The sequence below is a fragment of the Parasteatoda tepidariorum genome, chromosome 3 (assembly GCF_982258835.1).
Source record: "Parasteatoda tepidariorum strain Cologne lab strain chromosome 3, Ptep-v5.0, whole genome shotgun sequence".
Lineage (NCBI taxonomy): Eukaryota > Metazoa > Arthropoda > Arachnida > Araneae > Theridiidae > Parasteatoda > Parasteatoda tepidariorum.
In genome coordinates this window covers 21,805,651-21,821,484 of record NC_141757.1, presented here as the reverse complement: position 1 = coordinate 21,821,484, position 15,834 = coordinate 21,805,651, and the positions used below count along the sequence as shown (strand labels likewise).

The 15,834-nt window shown below is 28.0% G+C and overlaps 1 protein-coding gene across 18 annotated transcripts in view; it reads left to right on the top strand.

Annotated features, from left to right (window-relative positions):
* Positions 1-15,834, top strand: part of faf (ubiquitin carboxyl-terminal hydrolase-like faf) — a 99,071-nt gene that overhangs the window by 79,952 nt on the left and 3,285 nt on the right. For 8 of the 18 annotated variants that reach the window (XM_087158939.1, XM_087158936.1, XM_087158937.1 and 5 more), the window contains 5 exons: positions 2,006-2,068; positions 7,404-7,445; positions 9,845-9,898; positions 11,622-11,824; positions 14,353-14,499. In XM_087158939.1, the coding sequence (XP_087015065.1) occupies positions 2,006-2,068; positions 7,404-7,445; positions 9,845-9,898; positions 11,622-11,824; positions 14,353-14,499 (509 nt within the window). Of the gene's footprint in view, positions 1-2,005; positions 2,069-7,403; positions 7,446-9,844; positions 9,948-11,621; positions 11,825-14,352; positions 14,500-15,834 lie in introns of all 18 variants that reach the window. The other 10 variants (XM_087158946.1, XM_087158944.1, XM_087158945.1 and 7 more) reach the window with 5 other exon arrangements.

The following is a 15,834-nucleotide window of genomic DNA, read 5'->3' as shown; positions in this document are numbered from 1 at the left end:
AGATAATAATAAATATTCAAACTATTTTGATTTTTCAAATTTAAAAAAAAATAATAATTAAATAAAAAAAACTATCATAAGCAATAAAACGCTGTTGACAGACACATTATAGAAAAAGTTTTTCCCGGCATACACTGACTACCAGCAAATACTCATAACTTACCAAACATCTAGAAAGTTTTCACATTTTTTTTATGCTTAAAAATATGCTACAAAAATATAATTTTCTTTAAAAAATTTCTATATTTCTGTGAACACGCACTAGGTTTACAAAACTGTTTTTACATACTACGCACAGTAAAGATATACATGTGTACAAGTTATCGCAGCATTTTCAAATATGTATTTTCTGGTTTTTCAAATGTTAGTGGTCCCCTAAACTCTTTTCTGCTTATCTATGTTGAAATATATGTGTAATCGCATGGCCCTAATGTACCTAAAGCATTCTAATCATAATACAGGGTATTTCAAAATGTATATAGCGATTTCAAACAGCTATAACTATTTAATTAAAAATAATTTATCGATAAACAGAGATCTCTCGACTTGACAACCTGCGATTTCTATTTATGGGGTATGTGCTTCCCATGCCCAAAACAATGGAAGAACTTCTGCATTCCGTGTAAATTTATTTATAAATTCTTTTTAATTAAATACAGTGCACTCCCGATTATCCGGGTTAATCACCGGAACAGGTCGCACGGACAATAGAAAAACACGGATAATCCGAAAACTCCTTTTTATTAAAGAAAAAATCAATATCAGTACAAAAAATATACAAATTTCTGTTACTGTATAAATCACTGTATAAAATCAAACTAGTAATTTTCCATTCAACATTCGATGCTTAAAAAATGTGTAATGCGCCATATATTGACGCATACTTTACGAACCGCAGTAATGTCACCGTAGTCAAATCCTCCCATATAATCTAATAAAGTTTCCACAGATTGAAGAGAAGCATAAATTGTATTTCCATCATTCACTACATCTTCTGCATCAGTTACTATCATCACTATTTGATTTAACTACATAATGATGTCTTCATCTGTCAAATACAGGAAACCAGGCTGACATGCATCACTTTAAAATCAATCTTCTAAATTTCCTTCATTGAGAATTTCTAAACCTTAGATTTCTTTTGCTTGTTCGAGAATACTGTTATCATATTCTTCTTGAATATCTAAAGAAGATTGTTCATCATGCGTTATGATCTTTCTCCACGATCGTGATAACGTAGACGATTTTACCTTTGACAATGCTGCTGATATTCCATACACTGTAATCCAATTACGAATATTGCTATCCAAAAATTTGGTAGTGTTATAACTTCATGAATCAAATTTTTTAATCTTGAAAATGTTTCTCTTTATATTTTTTGTGTGACTCCGAAATGAGCACGGATAATCCACAAACCGGATAATCCACGCACGGAAAATCGAGAGTGTACTGTAATTATAGCCGTTTGTAATCACCATATTAATTTTTAATTACCATGCATTTAAAATCTTTTAATTTTGGCTACTAATAAGAGTTAAAGGTTTTTATGCATAATTTTTATTAAAAGATGAGCATATTTTAACTGTGAGGTGTCACAATTTTTAATTTATAAAATCTCCAAATTACTTTTTTCTTCTAAGTATTTTGAATTTTTGATTTCACAAAATTTTACCATTTTCAAGAAGTTAAAATTATCAAATATAATTCAAAATAGTTTATTGGATGTAAGTTTGCTATGTTTCATATTTTTATTGGTTTAATTTAAAAATATTATTCACAAAAATAGTATTTTGATAAAAATTATCTATTGCAATTTTCATTATAGAAATTGAAAATAATTTGTCAAAAGATTAACGCTCTAATGCACAATGCAAGTTTTATTCCATCTTATTATAGTCCTGGAAACCTTTATTTTTTATAAATATTGGTTATGGGCAATAATAAGACATTTATGTTGCATAATTTTTATATTTATTTTAATAATCTAACATTTATATTCTCTTAGTAATGATCTATTTAGTGCACCTAATCAAGCGATTGAATGATAAAGGTTCAAATTTGGAAACTAGTAAGTCAATCCATAACAAATAAATTTTTCGTACTGAAATATTAAATAATTATTGATAATCGTAATTTCTTTTGTATTTTTTTATTTAAATTATTAATAGAACATTGTTATTGATAACATACATTTTGTTTTTGTATTTAAAGAAAAGATAGATTTTAAGATAAATTTTTTATAAAAAGTACTAATTTTCTTTGAAATTTAATTTAGAATCATTCTGCAAAATTTTTGATGAAGCTGTTTACATTTATGTCCCTTTCCTTTTTAGTTTTTTAATTTTCATCCATAATGTTATATTTAAAATAAATTTGAGATCTGTGATAAGATTCTTTGAGACAATAATATTAGTACTTTAGGATGATCTTAATGGGTACGAGGAGGTTAAAATTGACATTGGAATTTAAATGAACTAATACAATTGTTGCAAGTTGAGAAAAGACCATTGCGGTAAAGCTTTTAAAATTCAAGCACTTCAAACAGAAATTTAATTTTTGTCTTGTATCTTTTATGATAAATATTACAGAATTATTAAGAAGATGGTTATAGTTTTGAAGTCCTATTGGAATCCTAGACTTGCTGACATATTTAAAAATATAAGGAGAATATTCGTTCTTGAGAAAGGAACAACTTTATGACATTGCAAGAACATTTTGATTTGATTGCCCCACTAGAAATGGCACACCATATGCCGACATGCCCTTAACAAATAAAATGCAAGATTAAGAGTTTTCTCTGTAGAAGAAAATTATCTGCAAGAAACAATATTTATTATTCTTTCATCAGTTATTTTCAATGCAAATTGAAAGACGTTTGTTATGATTTTTAGATATTTTTATTCATATTGTTAATTGATTATTCAATAAGTTTTGTTTTCCACCTTCCACATGATTGAAGAAAGCAAGCAAAAAGAAGGCTGTGCAAGGTTGTTTCAAGAGTTGGCTCTGTTGATATGTGTTTGCGCTGGGAGCTTGGCATCCATTTGACTTAAACTTTGATAGAAGCACTCTCTTTCTCTGAGATAATGGTTTTTTCTTAACTTGCAACAGAGTGTAGAGTTTTTATATCTAAAGAGAGTTATGCGACGCAACTTAAAAATTACCCAGATGAGGGTTATGAAAGGGATTTAGTTACCTAATTTTTCGAAATTTCTATTAAATATTACTTCATCACTAAGCCTCAAAATTATGTTCGATATATCATGTTTGATATTTTCCGTATTTCGTTTTTGCTAAAGGTAAATGTTTATTTTTTTTAACGTGTTTAGTTTTTTTTTTTTTTTAAGGTGAAAACAATGAAAAAGATGCAAAAATTATTTCAGTTCTTGTTAACGGTTTGATACTATATAACTTCATTTTTAGCTTGTTTACTAAATTTTCAAATAGTGTAATAACTAAAGTGATGTGAGAAAAGTGTTAAGTATAGCATTCAGAGTTTTAAGATATTATTATTTGGAAAATGTAGGGTTATAATACATTTTATTTGTGTTTTTGATTGGTTAAAATTAATTTTAAAAGCAAGAGAAAAAAATATGTATTTATAATTTTGAAGATTCTACCAAATAAAAATACCCTGCCTATGTACTGTATGTTAATTCAACTGGAGAACTTTGTTTTTATTTCCTTAGAATTAATTTTAGCTTTCAACTAATCACAAATAGCTTAAAGTACCTTATAACTCTCTTTAGATATAGAAACTTTAATTTTACCAAACTCTTAAAAGTTACTTGATGTATGAGCACTTCTACCTCCAATTTATCAAAATTAATTGTAGGCTCAATTGTCAACATTTAGAACCTCTTATAAATTCTATGCTCTTTCCTATATCTAATTTTCCAATATTAATAATATTTTCTTTCTAACAACAGAAACTTACATTTGTAAAGAAGTCAAAACAGTATATCTTAACTGCACAGTATTAAGGAGAAAAAAACTATAAAAATTGGCTTTTACATTGCTATAAATTTAATCCAAAATATAGTCTTATGATTTATATTTTCTTTTTTAATTTATGTAAATAAAATTAATCTTGTAGCAAATTTAGCCTAGGTCCTGTCTAAAGGCAGGAAAAAGTAGTGTCATCTTCCTTTTTGAAAATATTATTGTTTAAATCTTTTTCCTATTTCGAACAATATTGATGCATTAGAGAGTTAATTTAAATAAGTTATTCATTGACTTGCATCTTTGTCATTAGTGAAGTCTATTATTATTGCATAGTAAATAAAGCATCTGAAAGCAAACTGCATTGATTACTTAATAGCTCAGAAAAACCTTTTTATTGTAAAAATTATATTCCAAAGTGTCAGAAATAATGTAACAATAATTATTTAAAAAATATTCCAATTTAAATGTTGAGAAAGAAAATAATGAGAAAGCAAATGAATGAAAAAAATTGGTATTCAAAAATTCAAGTAACTGTCCATTCTCTTAATATTTCTAATTTAGAGTTAAACAGCATACGTTTAAATTTTATAAGAAGTGGGTTGAGCATCTTATATAGACAGAAATTGGGAAATCCACATAAAATATTCCTGTAGAACAATATATGCTTGCACTTTCATACAGTTTTATGCTTAAAGAATTGATACCTTAGTAAATACGATATGACTCTTCAAGTTTCAAGCTATTTCTATCGATTTAATTTCTTTTTGCTGTTTCTTCAAATTCCTCAAACTCAAAAGCATGATGAGTTTTTTTTTCTCCCTTCTAATTTGAAAAGTGAAATGTTTGACGAAAAGTCTAAGTGTTGCCATTGAGTTTTTGTGTTAATTGGTAGGTATTCATTCATGCATGTTGCTGTTTTGTAGGATTTAAGTATTTACATTGATCAATAGTAGCTTGAATTATAAAGCATGTGTGTAAAAAGAATGTATTTTTGAAAATGGTACTGTCATTTACATGAATATAAAATTTAAAATATTAGTTCTTAGCTGATTAAACATTAGTGATCAACATAATTGGTTAGCAAATAATGCCTCAATGTAAACAAAAATACAGACCATTAATTTGAATTGTTTATGAACTACATAATTTCATAAATGTCTCACATGCACATTTTAAGTAATTACACTTAATTATTGTCTTATCAGTTAAAGGAGGTGGGACAATATATTAAACCACACATTGAAATAGTTAGATAGTTTTTTTTCTGAAAAAAATGCCATTATCTCCAAGTGGGAAGTAAAATGCTTGTATTGTTTCTGTTAACTAGTGAGAGTTCATTAAATATTTTTTTTTATATGTCCTTCTGTAATTGCACTTTCAAGGTCAAGAAATCTTGCCGTCTAATATAGATATGCACCTCAATGTGTAAGAGTTTCTTAAAGTTATAAGTATGGCCATCTTGGGAGGACAGACACTTGCCGAGAACAGTGCCCAACATGAAGCTTGTTACGAGTAGCTTAGTCACTTCAAGTTTTCTTCTTTAACCGCTTAACATAGTCTTTTTTCTGGCAAATTGGATTTTAAAAAAAAGCATATTTTTGAGAAACAAATTTCTGTTAAAATCGATTATATAAACTCAAATCAAGAGTCAAAACTATTACAATTATTGATTTTATGAAATAATTTTAATTTTTATTTAGAGCAAAAACAATTGCATTTTTACTTAAAGTTGGCTTTTCTACTAAGCTAGTGAAAACAAAATTCACGACTTTTCCCGCTTAAAAGAAAAGAGCCAAAACCTTCTGCAATCATACCTCTACTGGACTACCAGAGCCATCTGTTAGAAACATTGTAAACTAAAGAAAGAAAAAAATTTGGGCAAATCATTGCAATAGAGTAAAAAAATCAGTCGCACGAGCAGCGCTCGGGCAAAACAGGGAAGGCCCCTTTTCAAGTACCGGAACGGTGTACGGTCAAAACTGGGAAGTGGTTAAAGTTTCTCAGATTATCAAGTGGTTATAATATGCAGAGTAACTAACTATTCAGGAAAAATTTGACGTAAAAATGTCACATGTGGATTAAAGTGTGGCTTATTGCTATATTGCCCCAATTCTTTCAATATTTAAATCATATTGAGACTTACAGCTTAAATTGGATGTTTTGTATGTAACAACCTAATTTATATTTGTTTCAAATGCTAATGCATGCAGAAATTCTTTTCAGCGATGTATATAAGCAGTAGACTCTTTTTAATCTGAACTTGAAATCGTGGATATTTCATCGTGAAATATATTATATAATTTCTTTGTCTGTATTTATTTCTAACCTTGAGGATCAGGGTGTTCCTCTTTGTCTGGTGTCTATCTTTGTACTGTCCAGCTTGGGAGGCCCTACCAAGAGCGAAAGGTGGACATTAGCATGCAAAACCACTTCAATGTTAATACCATCGCAAATGGAATCATAAGTTAAGTGGTCATAAGATATTTTGAGCCGTAATAATTTATGATGTCAAAATGGATAATTGAAAATTTAAAATGGTCAAATACCTTTTTATTTATAGGTTACGTTTACCTTAAAATTAAAAAAAAAATTAACATTTATTTATTTATTTATTGAAGAGAAACTAAAAGAAATTATTCAAAAACATTTTTCTCTCTTGCTGTTGGTGCTTTCGCTTGCATAACTCAATTTTCATCTTGTGAACTTGAATTTTTCTTTTTTAAAGTTTAGTGGTATATATATAAATTAGTTTACAAAGTTTAGTGGTACAAATTTGATAACACAAAAGATGGGAAGAATATAATTTCACTGCATTAAACCAAGCATAATTGAAGTAGAACTTTTATTTCTTGTTAAATACTTTTATATAGTTAGACTTTATTCCTTAAATGTTTTTTTTTTTCTGTAGTAACACATGTTTCTGTTCATTCAGATTTCTGAATAATTATAACATTTTAGTATTTTTGTGATGCAATTAAAAAGAGTCTACTGTGTTTTATTACTGTAATTAGTATTATTTTGCATGGTCTAAAATATGTTTTAAACTTGTTTGTATATTTTGTGAATTTTTGTTTTAAATGTCTTCTGTTCTTAAAATTACAATTTCTTCTCAGAAAGAAAACATCTTGTTTTTACTTTCATTGTGGCATGTTTTCTTTCCAATTTTCTTCTAGTTTTTTTACTATTCTTAAGTAATGAAAAACAAACTGAATTGTTCAAATATTTGAATCTGTCCATCTTTTTTTCTAGAATTCAACTCTGTTTTTTCGTGCATTATATCATTTCCAAAAAAAAATTCAATCTCTTTTTTTTTTAACATTTCCATTCTATCTACCTTGTACCTTTTAACAGTAAAGTTTTTATTGTTTTAACTGTTATACCTATTCCAATAGTTGCATATAAGTTTGTATTGATGTAAGCATTTTCAGTGATATTGTTTGAATTTTTTTTATTTTTAGGAATAATGTATTCAAACTTGTCGATTGCAAACTTAATAAGCGGTAAATGTTTAAACATTTATTTTTATATTATATTCTAAATCCTGCAGTAAATCTTTTTTTCATACTTCCCTTAGCGTGATGTGTCTCTGTTCCTCATAGCTATTTTAACACTTCGATTTCATTTATAACATCCATTTTATGTTTTTACTTTTGTAAAAATGTTTTATATTTGGTGTATTTTTAATTATTTATGCTTTTATATTTTCTTTAAACACTCTTCTTTTTAAAAAAATCCATCTCTTCATATGATTTTCAGAAGTAAATTTCATTCATAATTGGTAAGAAATTTACCAATTATAAATGAAAACTGAATGGTTTATTTTATTAGTGTCTTATTGGTTTTAAAATTCTATTTCTTTTTAGCAATATCAATAAAAGTATTGCTAAATTGAATTTCTAAGCATAGCCACTTTTGATCATTTTAAATTTGAGAATCTGAAATTATTTTCACGGGCTAATCTTTTTTTTTGTGATAAATCAAAATTGATAAATTAATTGAATTCTGCACACTTATTTGTTCATATTTTATTTCCAAGAAGGCAACTTTCATCTGACATATAAAGATAGAGCATTGTGAATAAAAGTTTTAAGTTAAGATTAAACTAAATATTTGTAAATACAATGAAACCTTTTGGGTGCAACCACTCTCTGTTCCACAGTGAAATGTTCTTTGATAGAGGTTGGTCGTTTTTAGAGGTTACCTCCATTGATTTCAAAATTGTTATCGAAGGTGCATTATTTTTAGAAAACGAATTTAATTTTAGTCAGTGTAATTTTTTTAATGTCCCCTTTGTTGCCGTCTTGTAAAGATGCGCTGATGAATAAAATGTAGTGTCTATAAAAGTTATCCCATCAAATATAATTGTGTAAAAACAAATTTACCAACTATGAATTATAAAGATATTTTAAATGAATAAACAATTATATTTTTTTGTGTGCTCTTAACGTTGTTTTACCTTACTTTGTATTTCATCACAAAGGTCGCCCTTATGTGTATTTATATCTTTTTGTTTGAGGGAGATGTTAATGGTCTCTCCTTAAGGTTTTCTTCAACGCAAAGTCTATGATAAATAAAAATTGTGCTTTCTAAAAGTGGTAAATAAAGGTGGTCTCCCCTGGAAGTTTCACTGTAGTATCTAAAATAAGTTTTATTAAAAATTACTGAAATGCATCAGTTTCGTCACTTCATTTGTCAAAGTGTTATTTCAAACAAGGAATTAAATAAATGTTCTGCCACTTTTTAGTTAATTATACCTAAATGAACATCCCATCGGACAATTTCACTATGATTGCTTTATTTTATTCATTTCTACTCCTCTGAATTATTTGAAAAGAAACTTGTTTGTTATGCAGAAAAACAAGTTCAAACAGTAAGAAAAATTCTGTGGCTAGTGCTTGGCTATTATTTTTGTATTATTTAAGCAAAACTTGGCAGTCTGCTTATTTGAATCTTGCTTAGAACCTAAATTGTTAAGCTGCAATTTTGTAACAATTTGAGCTGCTTATTAGGAAGAAAAAAAACTAATAGATCTTAACATCCATTTTTTGGCTTAAAATAACACTAAGTGAGAAGCATCACTAAAAATTGCCACTACTAAATTTAAATCATTTCCAAATCTTTTAAAAAATTCCAAGTTCATTAAAAAATTTTGTGTAATTTTTTTCCATTTGAAAAAAACTGATAATACATCTTGAATATTCTGTTAAGTGCCATTTGCTGACCGATGCGACGGCATATCTTTCATTGAGCATTAAAATTAGGTTTATTGAAAAACTGTTTTTTAAAAGACAGTACGTTCATCAATAGGAGAAAAGTAGCTTTACTCTATACAAAAATATAATTAATACCAGAATAATTTACTTTGCTATTTTGTTCTTGCCTTATTTATTAAAAGGGGAAACTAAATAATTGGTTCAAGCTTGGTGTTTGTAAAGAAAACTCATTAATTACCATGCTGGTCTGAGAAATTAATATGTAGTAAACTATGGCAACCATTGGACCATTCAAAACTTTGCATTGATTCTCTTTTTAAAAAAAAGCTGTGTTGTTGTTTTTTTAAGTGCAGAATATTGCCATTAACGTATACAACTTTATCCAAAAAATTAAATCTTAAGTGATAATTAAATATAAGAATTAAAAAAATTTATGATACAAAAGAGACATTTGCAAATATTTTGAGATGACGGTGGTTTGCTTAGTTTTTAAACATTATCATTGTTTTATTGATTTTTTTTAAAATTTGTTATTCAAAGTAAATTCAATTCCAAGTCATTTGAGGAAATATATTGTTTATTTCAAATTAAATTTGTCCTTTTTCTAAACACTCTTTTTCTTTTGCTTCTTATTTTCAAATCTTAAGATTAAATTATCATTAACAAGTTGCATAAAAAAATTTCAGCCTCACATCCATTATCTTTCCTGCCTTACATAAAGGACTTATACCCGAAGATTGGTAAGAAACACTTGATAAAGTTAACCAAAATTTATAGATGTCTAATGAGGTAATAAATTAATACTACCTTCTTTAATTTCCCTTGACCTGGGAGAACATTAAGGTGATACATAACTATATATTTGTATTTTGTGTTTAATAAAATTGTTCTTTTTCTCCCCATTTTGTTGCTAAATTAATCTCAGGGCAAATAAGTTATAGTTACTTTATAATCGAATATCAATAAAACCTTTACTGCAAGAAAGAATTCTCTTTGAGGAAAAAGTTATTTTTATATTAGTCTTGATTTAACAAATATGACTATAAAAAAAATTTTACCACTTGGACATAAACGCATCTAAATAAGGGTCTGAAAATCAGTTGGTAGTTTTCTTAAGTGCTGGCAAAATTTAAAAAATTTATTTTAGTAAAATAATTTCCTTAGTTAATTTCTTCTAGGAAATATTTTATAGGGTCTCAATAACTTGAGAAAAATCAAATTTTCTAATTATTCAAAAAGAGAGAAGGAATTCTTTAATTTTTAAAATGAAGGAAGTTCTTTAAAATGAAGTAAGTATTTGCTGCATATCATTGCTTTTGACTTAATGAGTTAAATAGCTAAAGCATATATGTTTTTACCTCCCTTTATTTTTTTTAATTGAATTGCATGTTTAGGAAACCTTTAATTGCTAATTCTAAATTTTGATAACTTTAGTTGTTTATTGAAATGGAATTTTAAAAGAAAATATCAATGTGTGACTAAATATTTTAATTTTAAGCATTAATTTTTTCCCCACTGTAGTTGACTCTTCAATGTATATATGTAGGAAATCGCTGTTGAAATTCATTTCAGTTGATGTTCTGTTTTGTTTAATTGTGGGATTATGTATTCTTAGACTCTACTAATAAATAAATTTTCTTCAATAGTTTAAATTCTTTTTATGTATGTTCTGACCAACTGTAGTCAAAAAAAAATTTGGGAAATTTTCTTTTAATATTAGTATATTTTAGTATAATTGTTTTTTTTTTTCTGTGAAAAATGTTATTTGATTGTAATGTATGTTTGCAAGATTTTTAATGAGAAAAATACTTATTAGTTATTTTTAAAAAAACTTTCTGCTATTTTATGAATAATTCTTATTTTTCCATTGTTGATGAGCTTATAGAACTATGTATATAGCTGTGCAATGTAAAGCGAAATATCTATATTTTTTACAACATTGATATTTTAAGAAGTATTCTTGCTATATATTGTGAATATTATGTCTTCTCTTAAGTATAAAATGCGTAACAATTATCTAGCAATGATAATATCACATCAATGTCAATTATTTTGGTTATCCATTACAATAATGTCATAAATATTATCATTATAAATTTTAAAATATCATGATTCTTACCCTCGGCAAGATTGATAACCATAATTATCAATAGGATATTATTGTGGTTGTTTATAAATTTCACCTTGGTGACGGAAATATTAACCAACGTATAAATAATGTAATTTTTTTAATTGAAAAATATTGTTATATATATTGTAATAAAGTAATTGTATATTTCCTACTGATGTAATTTAATATTTCCTAATGATGTACCAAAATATTAAAATTCCAATATTGCCCTGCTCTGACTTTTTGGTACAAAATCTTTTTTAATTTGTTTACTTTTGACTTTACTATTATTACTATCACTGCTTTATGTTTACATGAAAGTAAGAATGTTTTTTCCTTTGCATTTTCAATAGGTATTCCGGAAGACAGAGATGGGTTGTTTGATACAATTCAGAGAAGCAAAAATCACCACCAAAAAAGAGCCTATCAATGTATAAAATGTATGGTTAACTTATTTATTTCCTGCCCTGCTGCTGCTCAAATGTTGCAAAGCAATGGAGATTTAAAACGCAAGTGGGTGAATGCGGTAGAATGGTTACATGATGAGCTAGAGCGGGTAAGTTATCAACTTCTTTTCCTTTTCAAATAATAATTTTTGTTTGACTTATTTATTACAAATGCTTAAGAAATCTAAATACAAGGTATGTCTGATAAATTCTGTAAGTTAAAACACAAAACAATTCATGGCAATGCCTTAATTAATTTAGGCTCTTTGTGCCATCTGGCCCATTAAGCGTTGCTCACGAATTGTTGCGAGTTTTATCCTGGCAGCCAATTTAATAACTGACATGTATATGCAACAAAGTCCTGTCATTGGTTATGGAAGTTATTAGAAAGGAGTACCTGCTCATGCACTGACCATGTTGTTAGTTGGGGCTCAAAATAATATGGCATTCTTATCATTGCCTTTAACTCTAGAGCTCTAAATAATTAGGCTGAGTGCTTGGTCTTCGTTGAATGGTGTGTGATCCCTAATCTCTGATTTTATTTTCCCACAAAGTAATATCAGTAAGTTACTATATACTTTTAATATCAATGATAAAGTTGCTTGTTATGATACTTTGAAAGCATCTTTTTAGATTGACCAAAACAGGAACAAATCTTGTGATTACCCAATCCTCTTGAAAGATTCCTCATTGCTGACTCTTATACTTTCATTATCCAGTGGCAATCTGTCTGACCTGCTTGATATTGTCGGACTACATGAATAAATGTCAAATTGAACATAGTTTGTCACCCTTGGTTTCCTCCCAAAACTAGTCCTTACAATAAGTTGTAAATGCATTTTCTATTTTAAACCAACACTTCAGCCAATATTGCACCCACCTGTTTGTTGAATTCTTAACAAAAATTGCTTTCTCTTGGTTTTTGCAAATTTTTGCACGTATACCAGTAGAGTGCCTGTAAACTGACTAATCTATGTCGATTTCTTCTTACCTTTGCTATATGCCATTCCTTCATAAGTCTCTCCATACAATACAAATTTAATACGTGATGCTTTTTATATTCATCAATTCTCCAACTTTTTTTAGGAGCACCTGGTAAAAATCATACCTACAACCTAAACTAGTGCCAACTATTTAGCAGTATTAAGATGGATTACACCTAAAATAAATATTACAATTGTCTAAAAATGTTTTTAAAAAAATCATTTAAATGTGCAATTTAATTATGTCTGTTCTGATATTAGTTATGAATAACTGCAGTGATTCTAGATTAAATTTTTATAGCAGTTGCAATTTAATTTCATGAATCTGTACTTTTTGTTCGACAGCTGTTGCACAAAAAAATTTTCTTTTATAATTATTGCTGTTGCATTTTTTTAAAAATATAAATAAGTAAAAAGTGTAATCTATATTTTTTATTTGTGAATGATCATGTTGACATTAAATTTTTATGAAGCATACTTAAATGTGATTATTATTTTTATAGATAATATTTTTAAATATTTTTTTTTTATTAACTATAATTATTGCTTATGCAAGGTTGTCACTCCATAGGGAGAATAGGGAAAACCTGGAAAATACAGGGAATTTAGAAATCACCTAAAATAACAGGAATAATAAGCAGCGAATTTTGAGTTTCTCCTTACAAACTGGGAAAATACAGGGAATTTTATTTCCTATTTCCGTCTTTAAAAAGTGATGCCATTCAAAGTGCATTCTATGGGATATTTAAGAATGATATTTCAGCCATACTAAAATATTTCATTTACTATATCATTATTTGTTTTAAGTATGTTAGGCTGTTTCTTATTTAAAATTTTTCCAGCAATTAAAACTTGTTTAATTGGTGTTTCGTCTTAATATATTGCATATAATATGTACAGGGAAAACAGAGGAAATTTTTTTCCAGATTTGAGTGGTAACCCTGATTATGGAAGGTCACAAGAAATAAATTTGGTTTTCAAAAAATATAATCAATTAAAGGCCTGGTTTCTTACGACAAGCGCCTTCTTCGGGTGTCAGCAGGAAGTTGACTTACCCTGATGCTAACAAAATGCTGTTTTGCAAACTCGGCATGAGCAGTCGTTTCAACAACGACGTTATGTCGCATTGCGCATGCATCAGCGACATAAACAAATATTTGATTTTGTTACTATCGACCAGTGCTTTAGAGAACAAAAAATGACCTTGTCCAAGAAAAAAACACATTATAGCTTAGCTAAATGAAGAACAGGAAGAAGAAGCTATGTTTAATGTTAAAATCAAAATCTTGGCTGATTTCAATGCTCTGTTTGATGTTGTCCACCATCACTTCTGTCGTTAACGTTACGTTGTAATCCAACTGCAGTTGATTCGAACGTCAGTTATTGTTCAAGCTGAGCATTCGATGATGTATGCTGTCTAACTCACAAATTGACCAATCACAGGTTAGTGCTCGCTTCAAGCTAACGTTTTGTAACTCTGACATGTCCCAAGAAACCAAGCCTTTAGTTTTTATATCAATTAATCTAATTATTTTAATGTTGTTTTTTCTCTCAAAGTTTAATTTAAAAAAATGTATCTGGTTATGTTGTTTTGATTCAAAGAGCAGAGCACTAAATGAGTTATATGCATTCTCATACTGTGTTTTATATTTTAGAGGCCATATCCGGCTAATGCCCAGTATGGATACAATAGCTGGTCTCCACCTGCGCAGTCCAATGAAACAACAAATGGCTATTTTCTTGAACGATCTCACACAGCTAAACTTACTCTATCTAAAGCTTTTGAATTCTGTCCGGATGAGGTGCATTTCATTTACCTTTTCTCAGAAACTTGATATTGTAAACTAATTAGAAAAAAGTTATTGATTAGAAAAATGTTTCATTGTGGTTGTTAAGTTTTGGTTAGCCATTTTTACAATTTAAATCAAGACATCAGTGTCTTTTCTTGTAATTTCATGCATTATGTAGTTTTTCTTTGATAGAAGTTGTTAAGTCTCATGCAGATAGCTAGTATCTTTACATTTTTTGTTTTGTTTTGCATTGTTATTTTAATAGGGTCAGCCACAGCTTGTCATCCGAAAAAATGTAGAAATAAAAAAACTCTAACTGGTTTAGGAAGGGAAAAAAATACTAACTCCTTCACTACTAAGCGTGCATTTTTTTCATTTTGAAAATCTTTTCATTTATGTCCTAAAGAGGGGTCTGAAATGCTTTTTATTCATTTATTTTTTAATTTGGTAATTTTAATGTATTTTGAGATAGTGAAACAAAAAATTTAATAATACTGATTCCTTGATCTGAAAGGGCACTAGTCATTATACTTTTTTAAATTTTGTTTCTTCCATTTTGCAGGGCTGATTGTGCCCCAGATAAAATCCGGATTTTTCGCTAACCGTGATCCGGAAGTTTACGGAGATCGAAGGTTCAGACGTTTCAAAAAATCATTGATCACAAAAGTTTCCTGAAATCAAATTTTCAAAGGTGGAACTTAAAAACACAGTTTATTTTATTTATAGAGGAGGGCCAGATACTTTATAAGCTTATATTCAAGATTAATATTCATTTTTTATCAGTAAATAGTTATTATAATCATAAACTCAAGAAAGACATATTTGTAAATTTCAATTACTTCTCCAGGTCATCATAGGTATGTGTAAAATTTTAAATATATTTTAAGTAAATTAAGAAATATTGAGAAAAGGAAAAAACCTTGTTTAAATTTTTTTCAATTTAAACTTTTTTTTAATTTTTTTTTTAACTCAAGAAATTTTCCAGAATTTTCACTTGGGCTCACAATCACCCCTGATTTTGGTTCTACATCAGGCTTAGTCTGTCACATGATTCAATTATGTTATTTTATTTGAACTTGGATCAGTATATCCCATTCAAGCTCCTATGCCATAAAACTACACTCACATAGCTGCCAACTCTACTAGATTTTCCAGTAGACTACTGGATTTTGCTAGTTTCTCCTGGTCTACTGCTTTATTTAAAATTCTCCTGGTTTTTGTACATTTTAGAAAATTCCCTAAAATTGAGGAAGTTTCCTAAAAAAACCTATTTAAGTAGAATTTTTGTACTGATTATTGCTTGCTTGAATATTTAAATAATATAAATTTCATGATATAAAGCGAACC